At 45.2% G+C, this 18,863-nt stretch overlaps 1 protein-coding gene across 7 annotated transcripts in view; it reads right to left on the bottom strand.

Moving 5' to 3' along the window:
- ccdc9 (coiled-coil domain containing 9) overlaps window positions 1–18,863 on the bottom strand; it is a 99,527-nt gene that overhangs the window by 14,941 nt on the left and 65,723 nt on the right. For 6 of the 7 annotated variants that reach the window (XM_059985020.1, XM_059985022.1, XM_059985023.1 and 3 more), the window contains 3 exons: window positions 15,964–16,015; window positions 10,525–11,011; window positions 4,925–5,143 (listed from right to left, as the gene is read on the bottom strand). In XM_059985020.1, the coding sequence (XP_059841003.1) occupies window positions 4,925–5,143; window positions 10,525–11,011; window positions 15,964–16,015 (758 nt within the window). The remainder of the gene's footprint in view (window positions 1–4,924; window positions 5,144–10,524; window positions 11,012–15,963; window positions 16,016–18,863) is intronic. The other variant, XM_059985021.1, reaches the window with a different exon arrangement.

Below are 18,863 nucleotides of genomic sequence, written 5' to 3'. Positions count from 1 at the left end.
AAAAAAATAACTAAAGGTGCGACCTCCATTTGCCTTTAAAACTACACCAATTTCTCTTGGGTACACTGCTGTGCAGGTTTATAAGAAAATCGGCTGGTAGGTTGTTCCAAGCATCTTGGGGAACTGACCACAAGATCAGCTGTCTCACTTGCTTCCGTCTCTCCAGGTAATCAGACGGCCTTGATGATGTTGAGATCAGGGCCCCGTCGAGGCCACACCATCTGCTGTGCTTCTTTTCGCTGAAGATAGTTCCTTATGATGTTGGCCGTGTGTTTGGGGTCATTCAGAACATCAACTCCACTTGCAGAAACACAGCCCTAAACCAGCCGGGAACCTCCGCTGTGCTTCACTGTTGGCTGCAGACACGTGTCCATGTAGCACTCTCCAGCTTTTCTACGAACAGACAGGCTCCTGTTTGATCCAAAAGTTTCAAACATGGATGCATCATCCAGAGCACTTGCTGCTGTTATTCAGCATCCCAGTCCTTGTGCTTTTGTGCTTAGACGAGTCACTTGGCTGTTTCCACTTCGGAGGAATAGCTTTTTGGCAGCAACTCTTCCGTGAAGACTACTTCTGACCATTCTACTCCAGATTGTAGAGGGGCGTACTTGGGTTCCAGTGTAAGTTCAAAGCTGATAACAGTGCTGGACTTCTTCCAGTTTAGAAGGGACGTTACTCTGATGTATCTCTCATCTACTGCACTGGGTTTCTGTGGCCGACCACTACGTTACTGGTCCTCAACCTTGCCCGTTTCTTTGTGCTTTTTCAGAAGAACTTGGTCAGCTCATCTTGAGACTCCTGTCAGCCACAAAATTTCTGCTTGGGAGAGACCTTGCTGATGCAGGATGACCGCCTTGTGTTCCGTTGCTGTGCTCACTCTTGCCATGGTGTAAGAATTGATGATCTGAAGATTAAACTGTCACATCGGCCACACCCTCACCTTTTAGTTGAGTGAAAGACAAACAAATTTGTTCCTTCCTTACCCGCTTCTATTTCAGGTAATCAGTCTAGCTCAGAGGTCGGCAACCTGCGGCTCCGGAGCCACATGCGGCTCTTTGATCTCTGTGATGCGGCTCCCCGTGGTTTGTTAGCTTTTGAAATGTAATTCGAAATTTGAAGATTATGGTGATCTTGTACAATATGAAAACTTTGCTGAGACACCGTTTCCTGGCACATCCGAACCGGCTTACAATTAGCCACCGTTCCGACTAAGGGAGATAGCCTACGGGGGTTTGTGAGTACGTGTCTTTTGGAGCATCCGCGCCCACGGGGACGGGTTGAGGGAGGCTTTAAAGCAAGGCTGTTTAGTTCGAATAAAGTTACCTTTGGCTGCAGTCTTTATTTTAGCGCTGCGTGTAGCGCTACACCGCTACAACGTGTTTTTTATCGCTATTAATATACATCACAACTGCCAATGCCTGACACCCGCCAGTGCGCGCTTTCTTTTAATTCTTCGATCCAAGGTAGGCTACCTATGTAGTAACCTTCAACCCAACGTCTTTTTTTCGGAGTTCAAAATGTTTTTGTTGCATGCAGAAATGTAATTTCGTTTTCTCTGCAGGAGTTCATCAATTTCAAAAATGCAACACATTATAGTTTGTTTATACATAGCATAAAGGCAAAAAAAACCCGTTGTATGCAGTGTTATTTCATTTTGTGGCTCCCAGTGTTTTCTTTTCTGTGGGAAATGGGTCCATATTGGCTCTTTTAGTGGTAAACGTTGCCGACCCCTGGTCTAGCTCATCCAACTCATTACATCATTGATCATTAGCATCCTGTTCGATATCTTTGTTTAATCATGCACTGGGCTAGACACCGACAAAGTCATCAAGTTTTTATTTGAAAAGTGGTTTGTTATTTAACGTTACTTTGTTTAATGAAATACAAACATTTCTGTAATCTCAAATTTTTTGAGAAGTTAATGTTTGGAAATCTTATCTTTGGTCTATTGATCTGACACACTAAGGCAGAAGACAAAAAAATAAACATCTCAAACAAAATTTAGATTAAAAAATTTAGGGTGCCTAAGACTATTGCACAGTACTGTATAGAGATGAAATTTCACGGTATAGACAATACCTACAAGCAGCATCGGGAAAGGAATTGGTCATGTTATCAAGGAAAGACAACCACACAATATTGGACCGATGGAGGATGAGAGACAATTTAATAGAGGTGTAGAAGACAGTAAAAGGCACAGATCTAGTGGACAGCCAAAGACTTTCTCCCCCCAGGGTGAAACTGACTAATATGGGGACATAATTTTAAGGAGATTGGAGGTAAGTATGTGGGGGGGGGGGGGGAAACAACAATGTCAGAGGTAGTGTTTTCACACAGAGAGTGGTGGGTGTGTGGAACACCCTGCAGGGGTGGTGGCAGAGAGAGATATATTAGGACATTTAAGACTTTTAGCTAGGCACGTGGATGATAAAAAAATGGAGGTCCACATAGGAGGGAAGGGTAATATTGATCTTACATTAGGTTAAAGGGTTGGCACAACATTGTGGGCTGAAGGGCCTGTATTGTGCAGTAATGTTCTACGTATTGATAAGCAGCAAGTTACTAGTTCCATACAAGACATGTATGATGTTTCATTACATTTCCAAGTGAATTAAAACCACATTTTGAAATGTGGCCACTCTTACTGGATCGGAAATGTGACTAGTAATATGTGGAGAACAAACTCTCACTCCGCTCTCCACGGAGAAGACAGGAAATTAGCCTGAGCTGAGTGGTTGGGAAGATACTGGGAGTCAATCGTCAAGTATGTGGTTTCGGGGTACTTGGAGGCACATAACAAAATAGGAAAATCTTGCCAGACAGATCTGTTGGAATTCTTTGAGGAAATAACAAGCAGGATAGACAAAGAAAAATTGGTGAGTTTACTTGGAATTTCAGAAGACCTTCGACAAGCCCATGCTATTACAGGAAAGATATTAGGCAGAGTGGGAATAAAGGGAGCTTTTTTTCTGGTCAGCTGCCGGTGATTAGTGGTATTCCACAGGATCCTGTGTTGGGACCGCTTCTTTTATACATCAATGATCTGTTTGATGGAACTGATAGCTTTGCGGCCAAGTTTGCTGAAGATACGAAGATAGATGGAGGGGCAGGTAGCTTTGAGCAAGTAGAAAGGCTGCAGAAGAATTGGACAGATTCTGAGAACCGTGGCAGATGGAATACGGTACTGGGAAATGTATGGTCACAAAGACGTGGCAGATGGAATATGGTATTCGGAAATGTATGGTCACAAAGACGTGGCAGATGGAATACGGTACTGGGAAATGTATGGTCACAAAGACGTGGCAGATGGAATACGGTACTGGGAAATGTATGGTCACAAAGACGTGGCAGATGGAATACGGTATTGGGAAATGTATGGTCACAAAGACGTGGCAGATGGAATATGGTATTGGGAAATGTATGGTCACAAAGACGTGGCAGATGGAATACGGTACTGGGGAATGTATGGTCACAAAGACGTGGCAGATGGAATACGGTACTGGGAAATGTATGGTCACAAAGACGTGGCAGATGGAATACGGTACTGGGAAATGTATGGTCACAAAGACGTGGCAGATGGAATACGGTATTGGGAAATGTATGGTCACAAAGACGTGGCAGATGGAATACGGTACTGGGAAATGTATGGTCACAAAGACGTGGCAGATGGAATACGGTATTGGGAAATGTATGGTCACAAAGACGTGGCAGATGGAATACGGTACTGGGAAATGTATGGTCACACACTTCGGTAGAAGCATTGTCTACTTTCTAAGTGGAGAGAAAATTAAAAAATCTGAGGCGCAAAGGGCTTGGGAGTCCCTGTGCAGGATTCCCTAGATGCTAATTCGCAGGTTATGAGGAAGGCAAATGCGATGTTAGCATTCACTTTGAGAGGATTAGAATATAAAAGCAAGGATGTAATGTTGGGCTTGATAAGGCACTACTGAGGCCTCACCTGGAGTAACGTGAGCAGCTTTGGGCTCTTTACCTAAGAAAAGATGTGCTGACATTTGAGAAGCTTCAAAGGAGATTCACGAAAATGATTCTGGGATGGAAGGCTTATCATCTGAGGAGCGTTTGATGGCTCTGGGCCTTTACCTACTGGAATTCGGAAGAATGAGTTTTTCATTGAAACCTATTGAATGTTGAAAGGCCTCAATGGAGTGGACGTGGAGAGGATGTTTCCTAAGGTGAGGAGACGAAGGCTAGAGGACGCAGTCTCAGAATAGAGGGGCATCCATTTAGAATGGAGATGAGGAGGAATTTCTTTAGTCAGAGGGAGGTGAATCTGTGGAATTCACTGCCACAGGAGGCTGTGGAGGCCAAGTCATTGGGTATATTTAGGACAGAGGCTGGTAGACCTTTGATGAGTCGGGGCATGAAAGGATACAGGGAGAAGACAGGAGATCGAGGCCGTGAGGGAAATGGGTCAGCCACGATGAAATGGCGGAGCAGGCCCTAATTCCGCTCCTACATCTTACGGTTTTATAAACTGTTAACAATCTAAATATAGATCTCAGGACACACAGGGGAACTGGTTTGGTCTTTGTCGTGAGCGGGGGGGGGGGGAAGACTTGTTCAAGGTCTGATCGAGCTAAAATATCTTCAGTACAGCACGTTCACTTAACGTTCTGAAAGTGAGTAACAACCTTTCCTTGAAATACCTCCCTCCAAATGAATAGTTTTGATGTCACAGTATAAACAAGAAGCTGAGACTGGAGGGACGCAATGTGAGAAGTCACGCGGGTAATGTTACAGGAAGACCAAGCAGACACCGAAGATCTGGAAACTCACTATGGGATGGGCATCGCTTTTGGAGAAGAATCCAGGACCTCAGTGTGCCTGCAGGAACTGACCCTGAGCTCCGTGTTACTGTGCAACTGGGATTAGAGGTGTGACGGTACTGCACTAAAGCACCAACCTGCATGTTCGCTGACCTCCGTCCTTGACCCCGCTTCTCCCTCCACGGGCACAGCTTCTGTGGTGGCCGTGTTGTCAGCAGCAGCCTCAGCTTCCTGCTCTGGCACCGCAGCGAGAGGAACCCCACCGGGCTCAGGGGTGGCCATAGACCCCTGCCCAGCCTGGACTCTGGAGGGGGGAGGATCACAGTCGGTAGGGGAGACCTGAGGCTCCGACTCTGCTGCCAAACAAAAGCACGACCATTAACTCAAGCTGTTGGACCAGAGGCTTCCAGCAGCACAGAACAAGGAGAGGTCAGGCTGAAACACCGTTCCTCTGGGACGCAGAACAAGGGGAAGAGGAATGACCCCAGGGGAATGGTGTTTCATTCAGCTGTATACATGTGTGTATGGTTGAATGACAATAAACTTGAACTGGAACTTAAAGGGTGCGTTGGGCACCAAGACCGTAAGCTACAGAGGCAGAATTAGGCCAGCTTGCCTGTCGAGGTGGAGGTGGAGGTGGAGGAACACAGATTGAGCTTTCTTCATTGTCTCACCCACCAGTTGGTACGGTTTATTTATTTATTGACACACAATGTGGAATACACCCTTCCATCCCTTTGAGCCACGCCGCCCAGCAATCCCCCGATTTAACCCTTGACTAACCATAGGACAATGTACAACTACCCGACCAACCGGTATGTCTTTGGACTGTGGGAGGAAACCCACACTGTCATGAGGGGAACATAAAAACTGCTTTAAGGGCAACGGTAAGAACTGAACCTGGGTTGCCGGTACTGTAAAGCATTTCAGCTCCACAGTCCAGTGGACAGATCCGGGGACTGAGCAAAGACGCAGTTTCACATCTGGTTCAACAAAGTGGGGGATGGCTGTGGGGAGAAAAGACCTTTAAACAAGCGAGGGCTGCAGTCTACGTAAATTTTAAGGGTGGTTTACGATTAAGTTGCTGTTGAGCTGTGGCTCTGGGACCTTCTCACTTTACTCCAGGAAGGGAAGTTTTAAAAAATGTAAAAAATGTCACAGTCAGGTTTACTATCACTGACATACAGAACCTTGGAAAAGTATTCAGCCCCTACAACTACTTTTGCATTTTACTGTCTTGTTTTCTAAATTTAGGATATACTGAAGTAGGATTTTTTGGAGCGAATCTATAAAATGTCGTGCATCATGTCAAATCAAAGGAAAAATTCCAAAAATCGGTTGACAATTTACTAAAAACAAAATTGAGAGGGTGAAAATGTAGTCATCGCCTTTGAAATGACTGCACTAACTTTCCTCAGCTGTGGTGGCACCTGAATTCGAGGAGCGTGGCTCAGATGAAATCGGGGGATTGCTGCTCGAAGGGCTAATTCCGCACTTTGCCCCAATAAACAAATACACAGAAGACAGTGGGTGCAGATGAAGTTTACGGATCCACGAACTCCAAGGCCTTGCACAGAAGGAGCACTTATGTTAGGGTGGCAAAGAAGAAGCTCTGACTGATAAAAAGCCTATCCTTCCCGTAAAGACTCTACAAACCGTCACTTAGAAGATACCATAAAGATGTGAAAGATTTTGTGCTCAGATGAGACTAAAGTGGAACTCTTTTGGTCTCAGCACTAAGCAGTACGTGTGGCGTAAAGCTACTACAGCGCAACATCCCTACCATGAAGTATGGTGATGGTACTATCACGCTGTGGGGATTCCATAGTGAGGGGAACAGACAGGAGGCTCTGTCAGCCTGCTAGAGATGCCCACATGGTGTGTTGCCTCCCAGCTGCCAGGGTATGGGATATTTCGGATTGGGTGCAGAGTATTCTGAAGGGAGGGGGTGAACAGCCAGAGGGTGTGGCCTTGTGTATAAGAAATAATATTAAATCATTAGAAAGGGATGACATAGGATCGGAAGGTGTAGTCTCTATGGGTTGAGTTAAGAAATGGTAAGGACCCTAATGGCGGTTGTATACAGGCCTCCAAACAGCAGCCAGGATGTGGATTACCAATTACAGCAGGAGATAGAAATGATAGGAACCCTTAGGGAACAGTGATCACAATATGATCAAGTTCACTTTGAAATTTGAGAAGGAGAAACTAAATTCCAACGTGTCGGTATTTCAGTGGAATAAAGGAAATTACAATAGCATGACGGGGAACTGGCCAACATTGACTGGAAAGGGACGTTTGCAGGAAGGACAGCAGAGCAGCAATGGCTGGAGTTTCTGCGAAAAACGAGGGAAGTGCAAGACAGATATATTCCAAATAAGAAGAAATTTTCAAATGGAAGAAGGACAGTACCGTGGCTGACAATTAAAAGCAAAAGAGAGAGCATACAAGGAAGCCAAAGCTAGTGGGAAGATAGAGGATTGGGAAGCTTTTAAAAACTTGCAAAAGGAAACTAAGAAGGTCATTAGGAAGGAAAAGAAGAATTAAGAAAGGAAGCTGGCAACTAATATCAAAGAAGATACTACAAGTTTTTTTTTAAGTATATAAAGAGTAAAAGAGAGTTGAGGGTAGATAATAGGACCAATAGAAAATGACGCTGGAGGTATTGTAATGAGAGATGCAGAGATGGCAGGGGAACTGAATGCATATTTTGCATCAGTCTTCACAGTGGAAGACATCTGCAGTAAACCAGACATGCAAGAGTGTCAGGGAAGTGAAGTTTGTGCAGTGAAAATTACGGCTGAGAAGGTGTTCAGGAAGCTTAATGGTCTGAGGGTGGATAAATCTCCTGGACCTGATGGAATGCACCCTCGGGTTCTGAAGGAAGTAGCTGGAGAGATTGCAGAGGCATTAACAATGATCTTTCAAGAATCGATAGATCCTGGCATTATACCGGATGACTGGAAAATTGCAAATGCTACTCTGCTAAAGAAAGCTGGGAGGCAGCAAAAGGGAAATTATAGACCTGTTAGCCTGACATCAGTGGTGGGTAAGTTTTTGGAATCGATTGTTAGGGATGAGATTACAGAGTACCTGGAGGCACATGACAAGATAGGCCAAAGCCAGCATGGTTTCCTGAAAGGAAAATCCTGCCTAACCTTCTGCAATTTTTTGAGGAAATTACAAGCAGTTAGACAAAGGAGATGCAGTAGATGTGGTGTACTTGGATTTTCAGAAGGCCTTTGACAAGGTGCCGCACAGGAGGCTGCTTAGCAAGATAAGAGCCTGTGGAATTACAGGGGAGTTACTAGCACGGGTGGAGCATTGGCTGATCAGCAGAAAACAGACAATGGGAATAAAGGGATCCTATTCTGGCTGGCTGCTGGTTACCAGTGGAGTTCCACAGGGATCGGTGTTGGGACCACTACTTTTTATGATGTATAAGGTCTATGGGATTAATGGATTTGTGGCTAAATTTGCAAATGATACAAAAGGTAGGTGGAGGAGCGGGAAGTGTTGAGGAAACAGAGGCTGCAGAGAGACTTAGATAGTTTACGGGAATGGGCAAAGAAATGGCAAATGAAATACAATGTTGGGAAGTGTATGGTCTGCACTTTGGTGGAAGAAATAAACGAGCTGACTATTAATTAGACGGGGAGAGAATTCAAAATGCAGAGATAAGGACTTGGGAGTCCTTGTACAGGATACCGTAAAGGTTAACCTCCAGGTTGAGTCAGTGGTGAGGAAGGCGAATGCAATGTTGGCATTCATTTCTAGAGGTACAGAATAGGGATGAGCAGGGGTGTGATTTTGAAGCTCTATAAGGCACTCGTGAGACCACACTTGCAATATTGTGTACAGTTTTGGGCTCCTTATTTTAGAAAGGATATACTGACATTGGAGAGGGTTCGGAGAAGATTCATGAAAATGATTCTAGGAATGAAAGGGTTACCATACAAGGAACATCTGGGAGCTCTTGGGCTGTATTCCCTTGAGTTCAGGAGGATGGGAGTATCTCATAGAAACATTCCAAATGTTAAAAGGCCTGAATGGCAAAGTTATTTCCCATGGCAGGGGAGTCTAGGACAAGAGGGTATGATTTCAGGATTGAAGGACGTCCATTTAGAACCGAGATGCAGAGAAATTACTTTAGTCAGAGGGTGGTAAATCTGTGGAATTTGTTGCCACAAGCAACTGTGGAAGCCAAGTCATTGAGTGCATTTAAAGTGGAGATAGATAGGTTCTTGATTAACCAGGGCATCAAAGGCTATGGGGAGAAGGCAGGGGAGTGGGGATGACTGAAGAATTGGATCAGCCCATGATTGAATGGCGGAGCAGACTTGATGGGCCAAATGGTCTACTTCTGCTACTGTATCTTCTGGGCTTATGCTTTCCAGCAGCAGGGACTGGCAATCTGGCCAGGATTGATGGGAAGATGAATACTACTAAGTACCCAGAGATCCTGGATAAAAACCTGCTAGCCTCTGCCAAAAAGCTTAAACTGGGGAGGAAATTCATCCTTCAGCAGGACAACAACCTAAAACAGACTGTCAGAGCAACCATGGAGTGGCTTCAAATGAAGACAACTGATGTCACTGAGTGGCCAGGTCAGAGTCCTGATCATGACTCAACTGAACATCTCTGACAAGACCTCAAGACTACTGTCCACCACCACTCCTTTAATAATCCAGCACTGCCTGAGCAATTCTGCAAGGATGAATGGGCGAATCTTGTTCTCTCATGTTGGGCACAGCCAATAAAGACATCAAAAAAAAAACTACTGGCTGTAATAGCCGCGAGAGGTGCTTCAACTGAGTGCTGAGCAAAGGGGGACGAACACTTTTGAATTGCTGACATTTCAGTTTGTGATGTTTTAGTTTTTCAGGCTTTACAATTTTCCCTGTTTCTCGGGCTCTACTGTGAAAAAAAGGAGCATGTGATTCACAAGTAAAAATTCTCAGTTAAGTTGATCAAAATCCCTGGTTGTAATACTCATTTGTGTGAACAAAGGGTTGGGCGACGAATATTTTCACAAGACACTATGTTCTGAAATTTGTTGTTTTGTGGCAGTACAGCTGTAGTACAGTGCAAGGCATAAAATAAACTATAAATGACAAAAAGAAAAAATCCCTTATATTGTACTTAATTAATAATGAACTTAATAGATATAATGTGCACATATAAATGCATGTTATAAGCATTATATATATAAATAAAATATATCGGAGTGGTGGGGTGGAGATTTGTACCAAAGGAGGTGTAAGGTGTTTCTTCCCTTCGCTAGCCTACAGGTTACACTTGGGCAAGGTGTAGCCTCTGCTTAGCCCTCCACCCCGAGGCGGGTCATGTGAAGCCATGGGAGCAGCTGGTGGATGGTCGTATGAACAGCTGGTCCTGGTTATGTGACCACTGACACCAGGCAGACAGTCTCTGAAGAGTATTGATAATGACTGGGATCACCCGTCTTGTAAAGACACTGCCCGGGAGAAGGCAATGGCAAACCACTTCTGTGGAAAAATTTCCCAAAAACAATCATGGTCATGGAAAGACCACGATGGCCCACGTCACAGGACATGGTACATTATGAACAAACATTACATATAAATTGAATAACTAGTGCACAAAAAGAGAAAAAATAGTGAGAAAAGTGAATATAAAAAAACCCAGGAATTAATATGAAAACAAATTCAAATGAACTCCACGTTCTCTGTGGAGAGTTTCCATTCACCGATCTTACCATTAGCCCTGATGTCGTCCTGGGAAGATTCGCCAGTGGAGGCCGATTGGAGGGGATTCTGTAACGCATTGGTTCTGGGTGAAGTGATTTCCATCTCCTCTGCCCAGTCTTTGACCGGATGATACCCTTCAAGCGAGAACGGACTGAGGGGTTTGGATTCTGTATCTGCCGGGTTCTCAGCTTCATCTTTGATGTGTAGTCTGGGAGTCTCCCGGGACTTCTTGACTCGCTGGTCCTTGGCTCCAACCTTCGGACTTTGGTCAGCGCTCTGCGCCTCCTGCTTCTTTGTTCCTTCACCATCTTTCTTCTTTTCCTCATTCAAATCCTCTGCCGCCTCCTCACCCTCTGACACATCCTCTCCAACAATTTCCTCTTCACTGTCACTGGCGTCTTCCCATTGATCATCGTCATCTTCTGCAGGAGACTCATCCACATGGACCTTGCTCTCAGACTGCTTGGGAGATGGGGCTTTCAACTCCTCCTCCTCCTGCGAAGACAAGAACATTTGACTGATACAACAATTGGCTGTTGGAACTCTGGGTCGAGCAGCCTCTGTGGGGGAAGGCAAAGGAACTGCTGGGTTAAAATCCTTGCAACGGGACAATGTTAAACTGATGGTGCTTCACAGATGGACAACCTGGTCACAAGTCCTCCAACTGCTCAGCTATGTATCTAATGCAGATTAACATGGAGCTCCGAGCTCCAAGATAATCATTCAATGTTTCACTGGATGAGGAGAGCACATACTGATTCAGCCACCGGGGAAAGCCGTCTCAGACAAGTAAGAAAGTGGTCATAGAGTCATAAAACAGGTCTTTTGGCCCATCCAGTCCATGCCAAACTCTTATTCTGCCCAGTCCCATCAACCCACACCATCGCTGTCCATACTCCTCTTGCCTACAAGATCATAAGACATAGAAGCTGAATTAAGACATTCAGCTCATTGGGTCTGCTCCACCATCTTATCATGACTGATCCATTTCCCTCTCAACCACATTCTACTCCCTTCTCCTTGTAACCCTTCACACCCTGACTAGTCAAGAACCTATCAGCCTCCGCCTTAAACCACAGCCACCTGTGGCAACAAATTCCACCGGTTCGCAATCCTTTGGCTAAAGAAATTCCTCACCTGTTCTAAATGGACGTCCCTCTGTTCTGAGGCTGTGACTTCTGGTTCAAGACTCTCCAACCATAGGCAACACCCTCTGCACATCCACTCTATCGAGGCTGTTAGGTTTCAGTAAGATCCCTCCCTCCGCCATTCTTCTAAGTTCTAGCAAGTACAGGGCCAGAGCCATCGAACGCCCCTCACATGTTAACCCTTACATTCCCAGAATCATTCTCATGAAACTCCTCTGGACCTCACCAATGTCAGCACATCCTTTCTTAGATAAGGGGCCCAAAACTGCTGAGAACACTCCATGTGAAGCCTCATCAGTGCTTTATAAAGCCTCAACATTACATCCTTGCTTTTATATTCTAGTCCGCACCAACATTGCATTTGTCTTCCTCACCACTGGCTCAAGTTAACCTTTAAGGAATCTTACACAACTCCCAAGTCCCTTTGCACCTCAGACTTCTGAATTTTCTCTACATTTAGAAAATTGTCCACACTTTTATTTCTTCCACCAAAGTGCATTACCATACACTTCCTAATACTGTAATTCCATCTGCCATTTCTTTGCCTCTTCTCCTCACCTAAGTCCTTTTGCAGCCTCCCTGCTTCCTCAACACTACCTGCTCCCTCACCTATCTACGTATTGTGTGCAAACTCGGCCACAAAGCCATCAATTCCATCATCCAGATCAATGACAGATAACGTAAAAAGAAGTGGTCCCAACACCGAGCCCTGTGGAACACTGCTCATCACCAGCAGCTAAACAGGAAAGGGGCCGTTTACTCCAGCTCTGTGCCCACAGCCTATCAGTCAATGCTCTATCCATGCTAGTATCTTTCCTGTATTCTATGGGCTCTTATCTTGTTAAGCAGCCTCATGTGCGGCACCTTGTCAAAGGCATTCTTAAAATCCAAGTACACCACATCCACCAATTCTCCTTTATCTTGCTCATTATTTCCTCAAAGAATTCCAACAGATTTGTCAGGCAAGATTTTCGCCTAAGGAAACCATGCTGAGTTTGGCCTATTTTATCATGTGCCTCCACGTACCCCCAAACCACATCTTGAATAATTTACTCCAACATCTTCCTGAACACTGAAGTCAGGCTAACTAGTCTAGAATTTCCTTTCTTCGGCCTCCTTCCCTTCTTGAAGAGTGGAATGACATTTGCTATTTTTCAGTCTTCCAGAAAAATTCCAGAATCTAGTGATTCTTGAAAAATCATTACTAATGCCATCACAATCTTTTCAGCCGCCTCTTTCAGAACCCAGGGGTGTAGTCCATCCGGTCCAGGTGACTTATCTACCTCCAGACCTTTATTTCGCAAGCACCTTCTCCCTCGTAACAGCAACTTCACTCACTTAGGACACCTAAAACACAGGAAATTCCACCACACTGCTAGTGCCTTCCATTGTGAAGATTGATGCAAAATACTTACTCAGTTTGCCTGCCAGTTCCTTGTCCCCTATTACTACCTCTCCAGCATTGTTTTCAAGTGGTCTGATACCCATTAGAGTATTCACTTCTCTTTGACACTTTATATATCTGAAGAAACTTTTGGTATCCTCTTTAATATTATTGTGAGCTTACTTTTGCATTCCATCTTTTCTTTCTTTATAACTTTTTTTAGTTGTCTTCAGCTGGTTTTTAAAAAGCTTACCAACCCTCTAACTTCCCACTAATTTGTGCTCTATTATATGCCTCTCTTTGGATTTTATATTGGCTTTCAATTCTTGTCAGACATGGTTGTGTCACCCTGGCTTTTAGAATACTTCTTCTTTGGGATGTATCTATCCTGTGTCCTCCGAACTGTTCCAGAAACTCCAGCCATTGCTGCTCTGCTGTCATTCCAGCCGGTGGCCCTTCCAATCAGGCCAGTGCCCCTTGGCCTCCTCCTTCCGCATGCCTCTGCAATTCCCTTTACTCCACTGTAATACTGGTACATCTGACTTTATCTTCTCCCTCTCAAACTGCACAGTGAACTTTATCATTCCCATTTCCCAAAGGATCACTTAGCTATTGACTGTTTATTCCCCACTAAGGATGCTGCCTGACCTGCTGAGCTCCCCCCCCCCCCACACCCCCAGCGTTCTGTGTGTGTTGCTCTCATCGCAAAGTTTTCATTTCACTTGCTATTTAGAGGAATTCAGTGTTGACCTGGCTCCGTGGTCGGGCACTCACTTCTGGCGACTCTACGGTTCTTGTTTTCTGTATTATTTATTTACCTTTTTATTGTTTACACAATTTGCTCCCTCTCACACATTGGATGTTTGACAGTATTCTTGTGGGGGAGAGGTGGTTTCACATTAGGGTTCTGTTTTGTTTCTTTGTGTCGTGACTGCCTACAAGAAGGTGAATCTCAAGGTTGGGTTGTTTTCTGATCTCGGCAATTTACTTGCAAACGTTTCATCACAACGCAAAGAGACACCGTCAGTGCGCTGTTGATTGTGGAGCGTCCGCTGACAGCTTGACCATTTTATACTTTTCAAGCAGCTGACTGTCGTCATTCTGGGAACTCAGTTGCGGTGTGGGGGAGGGATTAGAATCAGGATCAGGTTTAATATAATGTCGTGAAATTTGTTAACTTTGCGGCAGCGGTACAAGATAAATATAGAAAAAAACAGAATTACAGTAAATATTTATGTATATTAAATAGTTAAATGTACAGCAAAAACTGAAATAAAAAGTAGTGAGGCAGTGTTCGTGGTTTCAATGTCCATTTAGGAATCGGATGGCAGAGGGGAAGAAGCTGATCCTGAATCGCTCAGTGTGTGCCTTCTGGCTTCTGTACCTCAATCCCGATGGTGACAGTGAGAAGAGGGCATGCCCTGGGTAGCAGGGAAGGGTTAGATTGAACAGGGTCAGCACATTGTTGTCCAAAGGATCAGTTGTATGCTGTACTGTCCCACGTCCTACGTCTGTATTGACACCACCCCTCGTCAAGTCCAAACTAACCTCACAAATTCTGCCTGTGTGTATTCCTGGTCACTTCTTTTCTTCCAATGCATTTCCCTCTCCCATTATGATCGTTCTTTCCCATTAATATTTCTCAGGTGTAACATCTACAGACATCTCCCTTTATGGGGGGAGCACAATACAAACCCAAGTGGCTGTTTCCCCCCCCTACGTTTGACATGAAGGTGGGTGGTGTTGTTGAAGATTGTCATAGGTTACAATGGCATACAGACAGGACGCAAAGCTGGGCTGAGAAGAGGCAGGTAGAGTTCAATACAGAGAAGTGATTCACTTTGGGAAGATCGATCCTGAAGACAAAGTACCAGCTTAATGGCAGGATTCTTCGCAGTGAGGAGGAACAGAGGGATCTTTTGGTCTGTGTCCACAGATTCTTCAAAGTTGTCGCACAAGTTGATACGATGGTTAAGAAAGTTTATGGTGTGTTGGCCATCTTTAGTCAGGGGATTGAGTTCAAGAGCCGTGAGATAATGCTGAAGCTCTATGAAACACTATTAGACCACACTTGGAGTATTGTGTTCAGTTCCAGTCACCTCACTATAGGAAGGATGTGGAAACTTTAGAGGGGGTGTGGAGGAGATTTGCCAGGATGCTGCCTGGATTCGAGAGCATGTTTTATGAGGATAGGCTGACTGAGCTAGGGGTTTTCCCTTTGAAGCGAAGGAGGATGAGAGGTGACCTGATAGAGGTGATAAGAGGCATAGATCGAGTGGACAACCAGAGACCATCTCAGGCGGAGATGGCTAATATGAGGGATCATTTTAGGGATTTTACAGAGAGTGGTGGGTGCCTGAAAGTCAATGCTGTGTGCTGCTAGAAGCAGATATATTGGGGACATTCACCAGGCACTTAGATAGGCTCACGGCTGGGTTGAAAAGGCTGGGATGTCGGGACCAGAGTAGAGAGATGGGCCATTTCAGCTCGCTGCTCTGCGAGATTTACTCATCCCTGAACTGAGCTGAGGCTGTGGCCTGCAACTAACGGGCTCCTGAATTGTCTGTGCCGAAGAATTGGCTTCGTGGCTGTGAGCACTTTTGTGAACTTTAGTTCTGAATGCTACTTGCTCTTTTTTTTAAAAAAAACACATTGGGTGTGAGACAAGTTTTTTTTAAAAAATGGGGTCTGTTGGGTTTCTTTGCTTTGTGGCCGACTGTAAGGAGATGAATCTCAAGGTTGTGTAATGTATATTTTGAACTTTAAACATGGATGAATGAAAAATGAAGAATGATGTGGGAAGAAAGGGTTAAGTTGATCTTAGAGAAGGTTAAAAGGTCGTCACGACATCATGAGCAGAAGGGACGAAGGGGCTCCGGGACACCACTGCACTGAAGATCTGGCTGTCTACTTACCCGTTTCTCCTCCACTTCCGCTTCAGGTGTCTCCCAGCGATCATCATGCATGCTACAGGAAAAAGAACAAAGTCCATTTCACAGCTCAACCCTCCACACTCAGTTCCTGGCTATTAGGTCATTGGATAGGATCGAGATTCAGGAATGTTTCGAGGACAGGGATACAACATTAGCACTGAAAAGTCATCTTGTTCCCCCCCCTCCCCAAACACACCCCCTTCTCTCTTTCCCAGCCATACAAAAGCCTGAAGTCCTACACTACTAGGTTCAGGAAAAGTTATTTTGGCAAGGTTCATCCGTTCATTCTGTGCCATGTCGTATGACATGGGCGACCATGGTTTTTCCATGACTATTCTTGGCAAGTTTTTCTACAGAAGTGGCTGGGCAGTGTCTTTACAAGATGGGTGACCTTCCCCCGCCATTATCAATACTCTTCAGAGATTGTCTGCCTGGCGTCAGCAGGACACGTGATAAGCACTGGCTGTCAGACTGCGGGGCGGTACGGTAGTGTAGCGGTCAGCCTAACACTATTACAGCACCATCTGTGAGGAGCTTGTATGCTTTCACTATGACCGCGTGGCTTTCCTCCGGGTGCTCTGGTTTCCTCCCAAGGTCCAAAGACGCACTGGTTACGGTTGGTAGGTTAATTGGTCAATGCCTGTAACTGGGGTGGGCTTGTAATGCCGGAAGGGCCAGTTACCATACTGCATCCCTAAACAACGCCCGTCTTGTGTTTTACCAGTCAGGGTTGTTAGCCCTGAGCGGCACCCCCGAACCTGGAGGACTGGTGCACCACTCAGTCTGGCCTCTACCCTTTGACCTGTTTAGCATGGGTGACCTTACTTAAGAGCCAAAGCATAAAGCCCTGAGTCCAGCCAACACAGCTCTCCGGGTCATTGAGGCACGCACGATTCCAAACCTGCACACCCCTGATCGCTACCCCAGTATGGCAATATTATGACCACTTAGCACTATAATGGGCTGTTTGTTTCAATATAATTGTGTTCTTACTTGGATAATTTTCTACAATTCATGTCATTGGTTTGTAATTTTTTTTTAAGAACATTGTGTACACGATGTAATGTGACTGCCGGCTGCTGCAGAGGTGAGTTTATTGTCATTTCCATGGATGCGTACCTGCAGCAGCCTCACAGACTTGTAGGGTGTAGTGGTTAGCACAACACTTTAAAGTGCAGGCGACGCGGGTTCAATTCCCTCCTCTGCCTGTAGGGAGTTTGATTGCTCTTCCCTTGACAGTGCAGATTTCCTTGTAGAAATCACTGGAAGGTTAATTGGTCATTGCAAATTCTCCTGTAATTAGGCTAGGATTCAATCGTGGGAACGATGGGTGGTGGGGCTCAAAGGGCCAGAATACTGCACTGTACTGTACCTCAATAAATAATGCATCAGATACGCAGCGTTCACGAGAAAAACACACATTAAATGTAAATTATCTACAGTTTTTTTCCATTTGGAACGAGAAAAGACAATGTCGATTTTAGTACAAAGTAATCACTGTTAGAGAACATAGAGCAGTACAGCACAGGAAAAGGCCATTCGGCCCACAATGTTGTGCTGTACCAGCTAAAAAGCAAATCAAAAACACCCAAACACTAATCCCTCCTCCCTGCACCATGTCCACATCCCTCCATCTCCCTCACATCCATGTGTCTATCTCATACCAGGCAGTATATTCCAGTGAACTCTCCCAGTAAAATGCTTACCCCTACATCCCCTTTGAACCTTCCCCCTTTCACCTACAATGCATGCCCTCTGCTATAAGACATTTCCACACTAAGAAACAGATACTCCGTCTACAGAAACAGGAGAAAATCTACAGGAGAAAATCTACGGATTTATGCTGGAAATCCGAACAACACACACAAAATACTGAAGGAACTCAGTAAGCCTGGCAGCATCTATGGAACAGAGTAGATATCTCGGGCCGAGCCCCTTCATCAGGACATAATCCCTGTCTACTCTACCCATGTCTCTCATAATCTTATAAACCTTTTATCAGATCTCCCCTCAGCCTCCACTGTTCCAGAGAAAACAACCCAAGTTTGTCCAGCCTCTCATGATAGCACATGCCCACTAACCCAGACAGCATTTGGGTAAACCTCTCCAAAGATACAACATCCTTCCCAGATAGTGGGGCAACCAGAACTGTATGCAATACTCCAGACGTGGCCTCACCAGATTAGGGTTTTGCCGGTTGGGTCAAGCCCGAATAAGTTGAGTCTGTGGTGAGGAAGGCAAATGTGAAGTTAGCATTCATTTCGAGAGGACGAGAATATAAAAGCGAGGATGTAACGTTGAGGCTTTATGAAGCACTGGTGAGGCCTCACTTGGAGTATTGTGAGCAGTTCTGGGCCCCTGATCTAAGAAGGGATGTGCCGACATTGGAGAGGGTACAAAGAAAGTTTACAAAAACGATTCAGGGATTGAAAGGCTTGTCATACGAGAAGTGTTTGATGGCCCCGGGACAGTGCTCACTGGAAATCAGAAGAATGGGGGGGGGGGGGGGGGGGGGATTTCTTTGAAACCTATCAAATGTTGAAAGGCCTCACCAGAGTGAATGTGGAGAGGATGTTTCCTATGGTGGGGGAGTCTATGACCAGAGGGCACAGCCTCAGAATAGAGGGACAACCATTTAGAACTGAAATGAGGAGGAATTTCTTTAGCCAGAGAGTGTCTAAAGAAAGAGAGAGAGTCTCTCACAGAGAGTCTGTGGAATCCGTTGCAACTTGCAGCTGTGGAAGTCAAGTCACTGGGTATAGTTAAGGCAGAGGTTGATAAATTCTTGACTGGGAGAAGACAGGAGACTGGTGCCGAGAGGGAAATGGATCAGCCATGATGGGATGGTCGAGCAGACTCAATGGCCTAATTCTTCTCCTGCA

The sequence above is a fragment of the Hypanus sabinus genome, chromosome 11 (genome assembly GCF_030144855.1).
Source record: "Hypanus sabinus isolate sHypSab1 chromosome 11, sHypSab1.hap1, whole genome shotgun sequence".
NCBI classification, from domain to species: domain Eukaryota; kingdom Metazoa; phylum Chordata; class Chondrichthyes; order Myliobatiformes; family Dasyatidae; genus Hypanus; species Hypanus sabinus.
This window is presented reverse-complemented; position numbering and strand designations above follow the sequence as displayed.